Source organism: Mus caroli, chromosome 5 (genome assembly GCF_900094665.2).
Source record: "Mus caroli chromosome 5, CAROLI_EIJ_v1.1, whole genome shotgun sequence".
Lineage (NCBI taxonomy): Eukaryota > Metazoa > Chordata > Mammalia > Rodentia > Muridae > Mus > Mus caroli.
In genome coordinates this window covers 25,003,141-25,015,936 of record NC_034574.1, presented here as the reverse complement: position 1 = coordinate 25,015,936, position 12,796 = coordinate 25,003,141, and the positions used below count along the sequence as shown (strand labels likewise).

Genomic DNA, 12,796 nt, shown 5'->3' with positions numbered 1-12,796 from the left:
AAAAAAAAAAAAAAAAAAAAAAGCCAGCATTTGGGGTTTATTCCCAGCTTCCTTGGTCTCTCCATGCAAAGGGAGATTGCACTATGAGTTACCTGTATAAATGTCTGTGCTGACGTGTTTACATTCCCCATGTTCAGAGCGCCTTCAAGCTCCGGTACACGCTATTCTCAGAATGGAAGTATTGCTTTCTCAATTGTCACTTCCTTCCTCCCTTGGAGGATTGGGGACTTTAAACGAGCGTGAAATTTAACGCAGATGATGACTCTCTGGATGCAGCCCAAAATTCATGGGTTCGGGTTCCAGATTGTTAATGTTAATAGCATTTAAAAAAAAATCTGGAATGTGGTAAACTAAAGGGGCCCTGGGCTGGGTAAGGGTGGGGCCCTGGGCTGGGTAAATATCCCTTCTGCAAGGCCTTCCTGGTTGCTCTTCTGCTGCCCCACAGGGGCTGGACAGAAGGGTTCCTAGCCCTCTCTCATTAGCTCAAGGTAGAGAGTCATCTTCGTCCCCCAGGCACTTAGAAACCTCTCTGCAGCTGTGCAGATTCTAAGGTATACCTTATCACGGGATCTCAGTGTCTGACCATCCCTCTGGGAGACAGAAACAGAAACAGAAGGAAGCTGCCTTTGTTTGGAATAGCAGCAGGCATGGGGCACTCTTCTTGTGGTAAGGGGAAGCCTGAGCCCTGGCAGGCTTAATGAGCTGGGCTCCACTACCTGTGTCCTCCTGGATCAGTTAAAGAGGTGCATAACAATGAACTGGAGAAACGGGAGACTTACTTGTTCAACGTGGTCTCCTTGGGAAGAGCAATAAAGATGTCCAGCACCTCCTCAACCCCAGCTAATCTATCTTCTAGGTCCTGAACATGGGGTTCAGGTTTAAATAGCAAGAGGTGTGTATGTGAAACTAAGCGGTCCTGGCCAAGTGCTCCTGCCTATCACTGACCATTTGTCTTGGCTCCAGCCTCTTCTTAAGTGTGAGCTGACAAGTTGTCAGAACAGGAAATCCTAACCTGGGAGACTGCTTTCCACTCCAGTGGCCCCACCTTCACTCCTCTTGTCATGGGATTCTTGTGGAAATTCCAATATTTTGGGGTCCATTGCTATCAATCCAATAGCTCAAAGGAGGGGCACGCCTGCCTCTTCAGGATATCAGGCATCAGTGATGACTGGGTTATCGGGCCCTGATTTTCTTAGAGGCTGCTTTGGTAGCACCATCCTACTTTGGTCTTGTTGTTTCTGGAGAGCAGTATCCCTTGCTCAGTGGTCTGGTCCCTCCCACACCAGCCTGGTGGCCCCACCCCTCTCCCCTAGCTTCATCCTCCTCCCACCAATCCTCACCTTCACAGTTACTGGGTATAGTGGCCATTCCTGGTTGTCAACTTGACTATATTTGGAATGAACTACAACCCAGAATTAGAAGGCTCACCAGTGACCCTAATCTGGAAGCTGGGAGATAGAAGTTTCTGACCTGGATCTTGGTATGGAGATCTTGAGGAGTGATGGCTATGGATTCCAAAAGATTAAAACAGGGAGATCTCTGAGTTCAAGGTCATCTGGGATTAAAGGTGTAGTGGAACACACCTTAATCTGGGCTACATAGTCTCCTGGAGACCTGCATAAGGACATTGGAAGAAAGAACTCTCTCTTTCTCTCTCTCTCTCTCTCTCTCTCTCTCTCTCTCTCTCTCTCTCTCTCTCCCCCCTTCACCTACTTGCTGTGTGGGACGGAGAAACTGCTTGATTCTTGGACTTCCATTCATAGCTGCTACTGACCATTGTTGGGAGTTGGACTGCAGATTGTAAGTCATCAATAAATTCCTTTACTATCTAGAGACTATCCATAAGTTCTGTGACTCTAGAGAACCCTGACTAATACAGAAGTTGGTACCAGGGACTGGGGCATTGCTGTGATAGGCCTGACCATGCTTTTATTTGAAAGAATATGGATTTGGGGACTTTTGATTTGGAAAGCAGTGGAATGCTTTGAATGGGGCTTACTGGGTCATCCTAGTAGGAATATGGAAGACGTTGTTGCTGGGAGTGATTTGAACTGTGCTGACCTGGCCCAAGAGATTTCAAAGGAGAAGAATTTCAGAATGTGGCATAAAGACTGTTTTTGTGATATTTTGGTGAAGAATGTGGCTACCTTTTGCCCTTGTCTGAAAAGTCTGCCCGAGGCTAAGGTGAAGAGACTCGGATTAATTGCATTGACAAAGGAAGTTTCAAAAAAACCCAGCAGAGACTTTGTTCTCTGGTTAAGTCTTATGAAGAGAACTTTGAACAAGCATAGCAAGCTTAGAAAGGGAAAATATAAAATATATGGTTCAAGTATTAAAGGGGCACCAGGACGTGAAATGGAGCAAAATCCTATGTTAGGAGATAACAGATTAAGGAAGTGGGACCTTGGGGCAAGATCCTACCCAGCTAAATTTAGATCCAGGCAAAGTGGTGCACACCTTTAATCCCAGGAGACAGGCATGCTGATCTCTGCATTCAAGGTCAATCTACAGAGAAGATTCAGGATAGCCAAGCTTAGGCAGTGAAGGATTTGGAAGACATAAAGCCAGTGATAATGTAAGAGTAAAAGGGGGTCATGTTCTAGTTCCTGCAAGCAGCAGAACTCAGCATCTTCAGCCATGTGGCTCTGGCTCTAGAGTTAAGAATGGAAGGAACTACTGGGGCAATTGATGCTGGTTAGCTGGAGCTAAGAAATTAGCAGTGATTAAGAAGAGACCAGAACCACTGAGGTAAAATCTTCTGGGAATTGTTTTCTGGGAGCACAAAGAAACTGTGTTCCAGAGATAGCCAAGGTTGTACCTCGTGCTGCGGCTGGACTTGGTAATGTGTAAGAGTCACCCAGGTGGTACTGGTTTTGAAGGCATGAAGGTGTAATGAAGAACAGCTGAGGCTTGGCACTATGAGAGGTCATAGAAGGCCATTGGAGGTGTAGCCTCAGCTGTAGTTGATGGCCCAGGACTGAAGGGGTCATGCAAAGGATTTGAGGCTTGGCACCATGAAGAGAGCCTATGAGAGGCTATTGGAAAAGCCTACTTGGAGTGAAACACCCCAGTGTATTGGAGATGTCAGTACCATGAACACCAAGAACAGCAGCCATAGTAGAATGGATCAACCTGAGCTTAGAGTGCTACAGAGGGATGGACTGGAGAAGTGATGCCAGAATTTAGGAGGAGCCCAAAAGATCAAGTGGAATCCCAAACACTGAAACAAGAAGCTGTAACATTGAAATTGCCTTGGAGACTCAAAGATGTTAAAGATGCCAGAGCCATGGGAGAAATGCTAAGGAAAGCTGCTAACAGGGAGTGGAACCAGCCCAGGAGAGAGCAGTTTGTTGCAGTCAACAAAGATCTAAAAGGAGTGGAGATCTGAAGACTGCTTTGACATCAGCCATGGAGATGCAGAGTTTGGAGTTTGCCCAGCTGGTTTCCTGTCTTTCTTTGAGGATTACAGTTAAGTGATTGGATGAATCTCAGAAGAGACCTTGAACTTTGGACTTTTAACATTGTTGAGACTGCTATAGACTATGACGACTTTGAAAGTTGGACTAAATGCATTTTGCATTATGTAATGTTTAAGTATCCCCCCCCCCCCCATAAACTCATGTGTTTGGACAAGTCTACAGGGGCCAGGGAGTGGAATGTGATTTGTATAATCTTGGACCAGGGAGTGGCACCATTTGGAAGTGTGGCCTTGTTGGAATAGGTGTGACCTTGTTGAAGTAGGTGTGTCACTGTAGGTATGGGCGTAATACTCTCACTCTAGGTGCCTGGAAGTCAGTCTTCCACTAGCAGCCTCTGGTTGAAGACGTAGAACTCTCAGCTCTGCCTGTGCCATGCCTGTCTGGATGCTGCCCTGCTCCCACCTTGATGATGATGGACTGAACCTCTGAACCTGTAAGCCAGCCCCAATAAATGTTCTTTATAAGAGTTGTCTTGGTCATGGTGTCTGTTCACAGTAGTAAAACCCTAACTAAGACACTGGGGCTAGCCCCATTTCAGTCTAGCTTCCATTTTTACACTTTGTTGAGAAAATGATTTTATTGAAAGGAAGAGATGTGGGGGCTGGAGAGGTTGCTCAGTGGTTGAGAACTCTTACAGGTCTTGCAGAGTACATGGGTTCAGTTTCCATTCCCTACACAGCAGCTAGCAACAGCCCATAAGAGGGTAATCCAGTGCGCTCTTCTGCCCTCTGAGGACAATGCATGCACACGTGTGGTACATATTCATACAGGCAGACTGTCACACATAAAATATAACTAAAAAACATTTATCCTGTGTGCTGTGGTGTGTGCACTATAGTATGCATGTGGATATCCCATGTGTGTGTGTGTACATGCTATAGTATGCATCTGGATATCCTGTGTGTGTGTGTGTTATAATATGCCTGTGGAGATCAAAAGGCAATTTGTAGTTCTCTCCCTCCACATGTGGGTCCTGGGATTCAAATTCAGGTCATGAGGCTTAGCAGTCGGCACTTTTATCCACTGAGCCATATTACACCACCACCCCCACCCCCACCACCACAGCACCCCTTACCCCTGCCAGTTTGTTCTTTAAATTTTTACTGTAATGCTTTGAAACAGAGCTATGTAGGGAGCTGGGTCTAGCTTGGTTGTTTTTTTTAATTGACACATAATATGCATATTTATGGGGGCACAACTAGTTTGTTTTATTTCTAATAGCTGTCATAACTGATTCACAGAGGAGAGGTATCATGGGGTGTGTGTGTATTAAATCACAGCTCTCTGTTTCATCCCCATCCACTGATTAAAGGCTTTTCATCGAGCTGGGCTAGGAATCGTGCGTCCTCCTTTATGTCAGCCAGTGGTTTACAAGCTCATTGGAAAGCTTTACCTTTATATATTTTTAAACAAACAGACTCAACATCCGCCTACATTATTTGGGCAAATTTCAAACAGTTTAGAAAAAAAATCTGTTTCTAATATTCCTAGGTATGTCCATGTAAGGACTTTTATAGGGCAATACCACAGTCTTGGCAACAACAGTAAAAAAAATGCCGACTTCAAAAGTCTCCCTGAGATGCCAGTTTTACAACAGAAAAGCATTAATGTTACAGTGAGTCACCTAATTTCTCTAGAGTAGGCAAATGAAGCTGCATTTCCTCTTGGTGAGTAACAGCTGCGTATATGTTACAAATAGTATAAAATATCATTAGCGAAATAATAGGTGGAAAATGCCAGCCACCACTTGACATTGTAATAGGTCAGCGAATGTGAAACACTTGTTTGTGCAGGAAAAATATGTAACCTATCTACAAGTGTCTGGCTCATTTGAGAGTGCCACCTCAAAGACAGCTGAGCAGGCCTCCCTGTGGTTGCAAAGATGCTCAGTCAGTCCTCTCTGATCACAGATCCTTGTATATGTGTTGCTAGAAAACTCTAGAAAGAAAAATAAACCTGAGCGTATCAATACTTTCTGCTGCAATTTCTGAGTGTCTGGACTGACTGTCCTGGTCACAGCAGCCTGGAGAAGATCTCCAAGAAGATTAACACCAACTCAGCTTGTTGTTTGTTCCCTATCAGTCACAGGCAGACGCTGCATCAATGATCACACTCAATTCACCATAAGTAGTGGTGTGGTGTGGTGTGGTGTGGTGTGGTGTATGCGTGCGTCTGTGAGACTGTGTGTGGGTATATGTTTATGTGCACGTTTGCATATGTGAGTGTGGGTAGGTCAGAGGTCAACATCAGGAGTACTCCACTTTCTATTTTTGAGAGAGGGACTCTCACTGAACTTGGAGCCTATCAATTTGGCTAGTGAGATTTAGGGACCCTCCTGTCCCCAGCTCCCTAGCGCTGAGATTACAAGTGTGCTCTGCTACACCTGACTCCTTGTGCGGCATCCAAACTCAGGTCTCGGGCTTGCGTGGCAAACACTTCCCTAACTAAGCCACCCCTTACCCTCTGCTTTTTGAAGGTTTGTCTTATTTTGTTTTGTATTTCTATTCCCTCACCCAACATAATATCTTCATTCTTGGTTGTGAGAATAACCTTTAAAGACTGAGCCCATAATGTTTTTATTAATTATTTGGGAATTTCACACAGTGTACCCTGATCACATTCACTTCTTACTCTTTCCAGGTCCACCCCCCTATATCCCCCCCCCCAAAAAAAACCCAAAAACCAACAACCAAAACAACAAAAACTCCAACCCCCACCCACAAGGCCAATTTGTGTTACCCATGTACTGAGAAGACTGAGAGACATTGAAGACTTCTGTGGCAAGCACCCTACACACACAAAAGAAACAGTCCAGATAGAAAGCTACCGAGCAGAGTCCTTAAAAAAAATGTGCTAAAGATGCTGAGCTCTTTACAGTTGATGGCTTCTGGTGGGGATGGGGGTGGGGGTGGTGGGAGAGGAGGACTCAGTTTTCTTTAAAGGGGTTAAGCCACTGGCAGTTTGACCATGCTTTTTCTTTTTTTAAAGATAGGTTTTGCTATGTAATCCAGGTCAGCCTTAAACTCATGGTTCTCCTGCCTCAACCTCCTAAGAGCTGGGTTTACAGGCCTGTTCCACAGAATATGAGTAGAAATGATACTTTTATGAAAAACTTACTTTATTATTTGTCTTAGGGTTTCTATTCATGCACAAACATCATGACCAAGAAACAAGTTGGGGAGGAAAGAGTTTATTCGGCTTACACTTCCATACTGCTGTTCATCACCAAGGAAGTCAGGACTGGAACTAAAGCAGGTCAGGAAGCAGGAGCTGATGCAGAGGCCATGGAGGGATGCTACTTACTGGCTTGCCTCCCCTGGCTTGCTCAGCCTGCTCTCTTATAGAATCAAGACTACCAGCCCAGAGATGGCACCACCCACAAGGGAACCTCCCCCTTTGATAACTAATTGAGAAAATGCCTTACAGCTGGATCTCATGGAGGCTCTTCCCCAACTGAAGCTCCTTTCTCTGTGATAACTCCAGCCTGTGTCAAATTGACACACAAAACCAGCCAGTACATTATTCATTCTGTAACATCTTCCTCATTTAGTGGATCAGAGACCCATGGCTGTTCATGTAGTTCATTATTAAAGGGAAATCTAGGAACTCCAAATTAGAACCATCTGTACTTTTAACTACATAGCAAAGCCTTGACAGAGTGAGACCCGGCCCTCCTCTTCATCATTCAAAATACTTCCTTTGCTTTTTCCAAAGTTGTGTTGTATGTGCTATTATTCTTGCTGTCATTGACTGCTGACTTCTAGGTTTCCAGTCTAAGACAAGGGTATGTATATTATGTATGTCTATTACAAGGATTCCTCCACTGGGAAGATACAAACATGCAGCTCTTCTTAGAAGGTCCCAGTGACAAAGCAAAGTACCTTCCCTCCAAAGTCCAACCTAAGGAAGCAATGAGCTTAGAGGGCTGACAGGGAACAGGTGAGGGGTTGCTTACAGGACCGTGAGTGAGCCCCAAAGTTTTCACCCAGCATAGATGATGGTTTCCCAAGAGTCACGCAGACTTTCATTAACTTCCCCAGCTTCTATACTCTAACATATCCCAAGACCCCTAGGCCATTTGCAGTGAGGACAGAATTGCATACAAAAGCTGGGAAGAGTGATGAGTCTCAGGGGAGGGCTCACAAACCACCCAATCTCTCCTCTGAGCAAACATCTGTAGCCAATGGGCCCTATCATGACGGTTGCTTGAAACCAGGCAGCACTGGTCTAATGAAGACAGTGACTGTTTTGCATGGAGGACAGCACACTCCAACCCCCAAACTTGTGTGTGTGTGTGTGTGTGTGTGTGTGTGTGTGTGAGGTGGGTCAAAGGGAGAGTGAACTGATCTTTCAGTAACCGCCTCTGGGCCCTAACACTGTCACCTTCATCAAACTCCTCAGTCCCAGCCAGGGCGGCAGAGGAGGAGGCCCCAGGGGAAGGAAGACTCCATCTCCTTCCCTAGCTGGGAATGTTCGGTGGTAGAGAGCTCACTGACCTGTCTTGCGCCCAACTAGGCACGGGCACAGAGAATTGAAGCAAGGGCATCTAGTCTTGTCTGCTTGGATTTCCCAAGCCTTTCCGTGTGGCGTAAAACTGAATTTCGAGTAGGAAAGGGCCTCAGTGCTGGCATTTTCTTGCTGTTCCCTCTTATCTGCATTTCAAACATTATCTTCAATTGTAGATTCCTTGCAGGAATCTTGTTAAGCCGAATATCCATTTGTGAGAGGGGTAAATGCAGTTAAGATTTGCTCACATAATTGATAAAGCCATTTAGCTAGTGACTCGGGACATATCATAGGAGGTCAAGCTATCAGCATCAATTAGAGAGAGGAAACCCAGGTGTTTCTGGGGATGTCAAAGAATGGGATGCTCCAGCCTGAAGCGAGCTTAGCTTTTTGAGTGGGTCAGCCTGGTGTCCATGACAGATGATAGGCACAGCTGACGCAGAGAGGCTGGGTGAAACGAAACCCCTTTGCATAAAACAGAGAGCTCTGAAGAGATGCCTTATCAGTGAAAAGGGATTGCCTTGCATCATGGTCATTTCTGGAACGTGTATATGACATATGAATATATTTCTCTATGATACATTATATATGTGTGTATATGTATGTGTATTTGAATGTATGCATGTATATGTGTGTATACATATGCATATGTATGTCTGTATATGTATGTGTGTGTATGTATATACAATGGACCCCCCCATAACCTGAAGTCCAAGATTAGGGTGTACACAGGGTTGGTTCCTTCTGAAGACTGGGAGGAAGGTCAGTTCAGCCTCTCCTGCCTTCTCCAGGGTTGCTGTTGATCTCTGGTGTTCCTTGACTTATAAAAGCTTCACCCTGATGTTTTCCTCCATCTTAACATGGTGTTCTCTGAGAACATGTATCTGGGACCAGGTTCCCTTTGTATAAGGACAACACTGTATGTCATGAGGGTCCCAACTCTTGTGATGTCACTTTAAATTAGAGAATTATGCCTACAACTCTGCCTCCAAGTGAAGTCACGATTGAGGTACAGTGATTTACTATTATGACACAGGAATACTGGGGGGGGGGGGCAATTCACCTATAATGTTGGCCTCCACTCAAACCTCCTGATGTAGGTCCTTGGAGAGCGAAAGCTGGTGTGCTTGTGTGACATTCATGTGGCATGTACCATGCATGTGACAACCCATGCATTTGACAATCACTCGTCACAATTCTTAGAACACTGACTTTTGTTCTATTTTTGAGACAAGGTCTTGCTACATGGCCCTGTCTAGCCTGGTACTCTCTATGTAGCCATGGCTGGCCTCTGATCCCCAAATTCCCCTCCCTCTGCCTCCTGAGTGCTGGGATTACAAGTGTGCACCACCATATTGGGTTTGAATTTTTAGAACACTTAACATCTGCCCTCTTGGATGTGCAAGCCCATGGTGCAGAGCTTAGGACTCCGAGCACAGTGCTGTAGCACGGATTTTCCATCTTGCATGGATGAAACGCTACATTTGTCAAACATCAATCCATGGTTTTTTAAGAATGACCCCAGGTGATGTGCATGCTTAGTAAAATTTGAGAACCACAGAGCCACCTGAAGTGACTGACATACAATGTCTCATCTCAGATACATTGATGAACAAAAGAGAACCATGCATTTAAGTGTATGGCTGAGTCCTAGGAGGAATGAAAGAAAAAATAATCTCAAATATCAAAACTGGAGAAATGAAGACAGAAAGCTAAGCATTGGCTGACCCAGGGCAGCATTAAAGAGCATGAGACGGTATAGATCAAGTGGCTCTCAACCTTACTAATGCTGTGACCCTCCAGTACTGCTCCTCATGTTGTGGTGACCTCCAACTATAAAATTATTTTTGTTGCTATTTTAGAACTGTAATTTTGCTACTGTTATGAATCATTAAAAATATGTGTTTTCCGATGGTTTCAGGTAACCCACAGATTGAGACCTACTGGTCTAAACCCTTAGCAGCTCTCTCTCTCTCTCTCTCTCTCTCTCTCTCTCTCTCTCTGTGTGTGTGTGTGTGTGTGCGCGCGCGCGCGTGTGCGTGCGCACGTGTGTGCATGCACATGTGTTTGAGAAGGGGTAGGGATGTGGTGGGGACCTAACCCAGGATGTCACATATTTGAGGCTCTACTGCTGTGCTTCATTTCCAGCCTGGAAACCTAATTTGAACATTTCTCTGCTGACTCTCCATTGGTGCCCATGACAGATGATATGGCCATTGCACAGCTGAAGCAGAGAGAGTGGGCTAAATCCCTTTGCATAAAACATGGAGCTCAGAAGAGATGCCTTATCATAGAAAAGGGAGCTAGAAACAAACCAGAGAACCACTTCATCTGATTAAAATTTTGGAGGCTGGGGCTCTACTGTACACTCAGATCTGCTCTGAGGGTTTGCAGGGTCAGGCGGCTTAGTCGGGTACATTTAAGAACAGGGATTTGAGGGAGGTATTAGGGTTTGTTTTGAAGTACAAGAGAGAGTTGGAGTTTGATAAGGTTTGCTGTCAGGCAACTTGAGAACGGGCAGGGGTGGGGGGCACTGAGCAACTGGAGAAAGGTATCCTGGGAGCTGGGAGTAGACTGGAAGTCTAGAGAAAAAGCAAAGGCCGTGTCAAAGCAGAACTTGCTACCTTTAAAGACTGCCAAGCACACCTCCATATGGTTCCCCACAGAAATCTGTAGTGATTGGCTGTCACTATAATACGGTACCTTTGGAGGCCATGTTAGAAAGTGATCGCACATTTATAGTTTCAGCTCTTGGCCAACTGTCCCCATTGCTTCGGGACCTATGGTGAGGCAACAGATTACGCCTGGAGGGTCTAGAGAAGGAGTCTGCTAATCTCATGGTACCTAGGAAGCAAAAGTCATTAAAAGGAGCTGGAGTCCCATGATCCTCTCTGAGGACACATCTCTCCAATGTCCTTTTACTATGCCCACCTTTTAAAGCTTCTACTACCTCCTGGGGATCAAACCTTTAGCACACAGGCTTTGGGGAGACAATTATATCTAAGTGATAGCAAACCCTAAGGAGATCTTCCCCCTTACCCAAAAGCGCTCACCACCTGCCCATCCCCAGGGCCCGGAGGAAGGGTTGCATGGTGACATAGCTAGCTGTGTGTGAGCTGGCAAATGGCTGCTGGGATGTCACAAGCCTGTGTGGAGGAAGTTCATGTGCCAAGGCCAGAGCCAGTCGGAGGGAACCTGAGTTGCTAAAATTGTGTGGCACTTGGTAATTTGGGAATCTAATTTGGTGTGTGTGTGTGTGTGTGTGCGCGCGCTCGAGCGCGTGTTCAGGAAGGGGTGGGGATCTAGCCCAGGGTGTCACACGTGCTAGCAAATGCCCTACTGCTGGGTTTCATTTGCAGCCTGAGAACCTAATTTGAAAACGCCTCTGCTGATTCTGTGGTAGTTAAGCAGCAACTAACAGCTCTCATTGGCTGAGTTATTTATCAGACACTGGGTAATTTTTCTACATATTCCTCATGGCAATCCTACAAGGTAAACATAATTATTATCCCTCTACTGCCTAGAAATCTTTAACTCTGAGGGATAGGTAATGAATGTGGCAGTTGTTCCCTAACTAATGACAGTATTACACTTAGCTCTGCGGACTGCTACATCAATATGCTGATAGTGGTTAACTCCGGGGAGTCGATTATAGATTTTATTTTGTTAATCCATTTTTAAATTTTTCAAAGTTTTAAATATAAAATGGAGGGAAATTTAATAGCCATAAAAGAACTCAATTGCACAACCAAAACAAGCCACTGGGATGTGTGTGCAGAAAGAGGTATGTGTGAGCAGAGAGGCCAAGCAGGGCCCCCTTGTCCTGGGTGCCTCCATCACACCTAGGGTCCTACTTCATTCTTTAGCTTGCTGCTCTTTTGATCTCAAGGCCAGGACACAGTGCTAAAGGCAGGTGGGAGAGGCTCAGGGGGACCACACCCCTACCCTGATAGACCTTGTCTTTCCCACCCCCATCACAGGTCAACCCTTTCAGAGACCGCATCTGCAGGGTATTTTCCCACAACAACGTGTTCTCCTTTGAAGATGTGCTGGGCATGGCATCTGTATTCAGTGAACAGGCCTGCCCCAGCCTGAAGATTGAGTATGCCTTTCGTATCTACGGTAGGTACCTTGGTTGGGGTGGTGGTGCAGAGTGGGGAGGAGAAAAGGGCCAAAAAGGACTTGCCATGTCTGAAATCCAACCACTGTTGGGGTTGTGTGACTGGGATTTATTGGCTCTTTGTTGAGTATATATCATGTTTCTTTCTTTTTTTTTAATATCATGTTTCTTGAGTCCTGTGAAATAACAAAACCAGTTGAGAATCTTGGCTCTAATTGACAGAGAGGCTCTTCCCTCCATTTCTTTGGTGTAAGTGGCTTTTATTAGTGCTGTGACCAACACAGCTGACAAGAAGCAGCCGAGGGGAGGGGGCATTTCTTAGGGCTCTGTCTGAAGACACATAGTCCATTGTGGCAGGGACAGCTTGGTGGCTGGCAAGCAGCCCACAGGAGCTAGAGTGTGCGGCTGGGATGCCTCACCTCTTTCCGTGTTGCTGGGACAGGAACTCAGAGATGACAGACAGGATGCTGGATGGTACTGTAAGCCTTCAGTCTTACCCACTTAAGAAAGCAGCTTCAGTGAAGTAGCTGGATATAAAATTAACTCAAACAAATCAATGGCCTTTCTCTACACAAAGAATAAACAGGCTGAGAAAGAGATTAGGGAAACAACACCCTTCTCAATAGTCACAAATAATATAAAATATCTTGGCGTGACTCTAACTAAGGAAGTGAAAGATCTGTATAATAAA

At 45.4% G+C, this 12,796-nt stretch overlaps 1 protein-coding gene across 1 annotated transcript in view; it reads left to right on the top strand.

Annotated features, from left to right (window-relative positions):
• Window positions 1-12,796, top strand: part of Cib4 (calcium and integrin binding family member 4) — a 61,570-nt gene that overhangs the window by 35,182 nt on the left and 13,592 nt on the right. Inside the window, exon 4 of the mRNA XM_021163698.1 lies at window positions 11,966-12,107. Coding sequence (XP_021019357.1) covers window positions 11,966-12,107 — 142 coding nt within the window. The remainder of the gene's footprint in view (window positions 1-11,965; window positions 12,108-12,796) is intronic.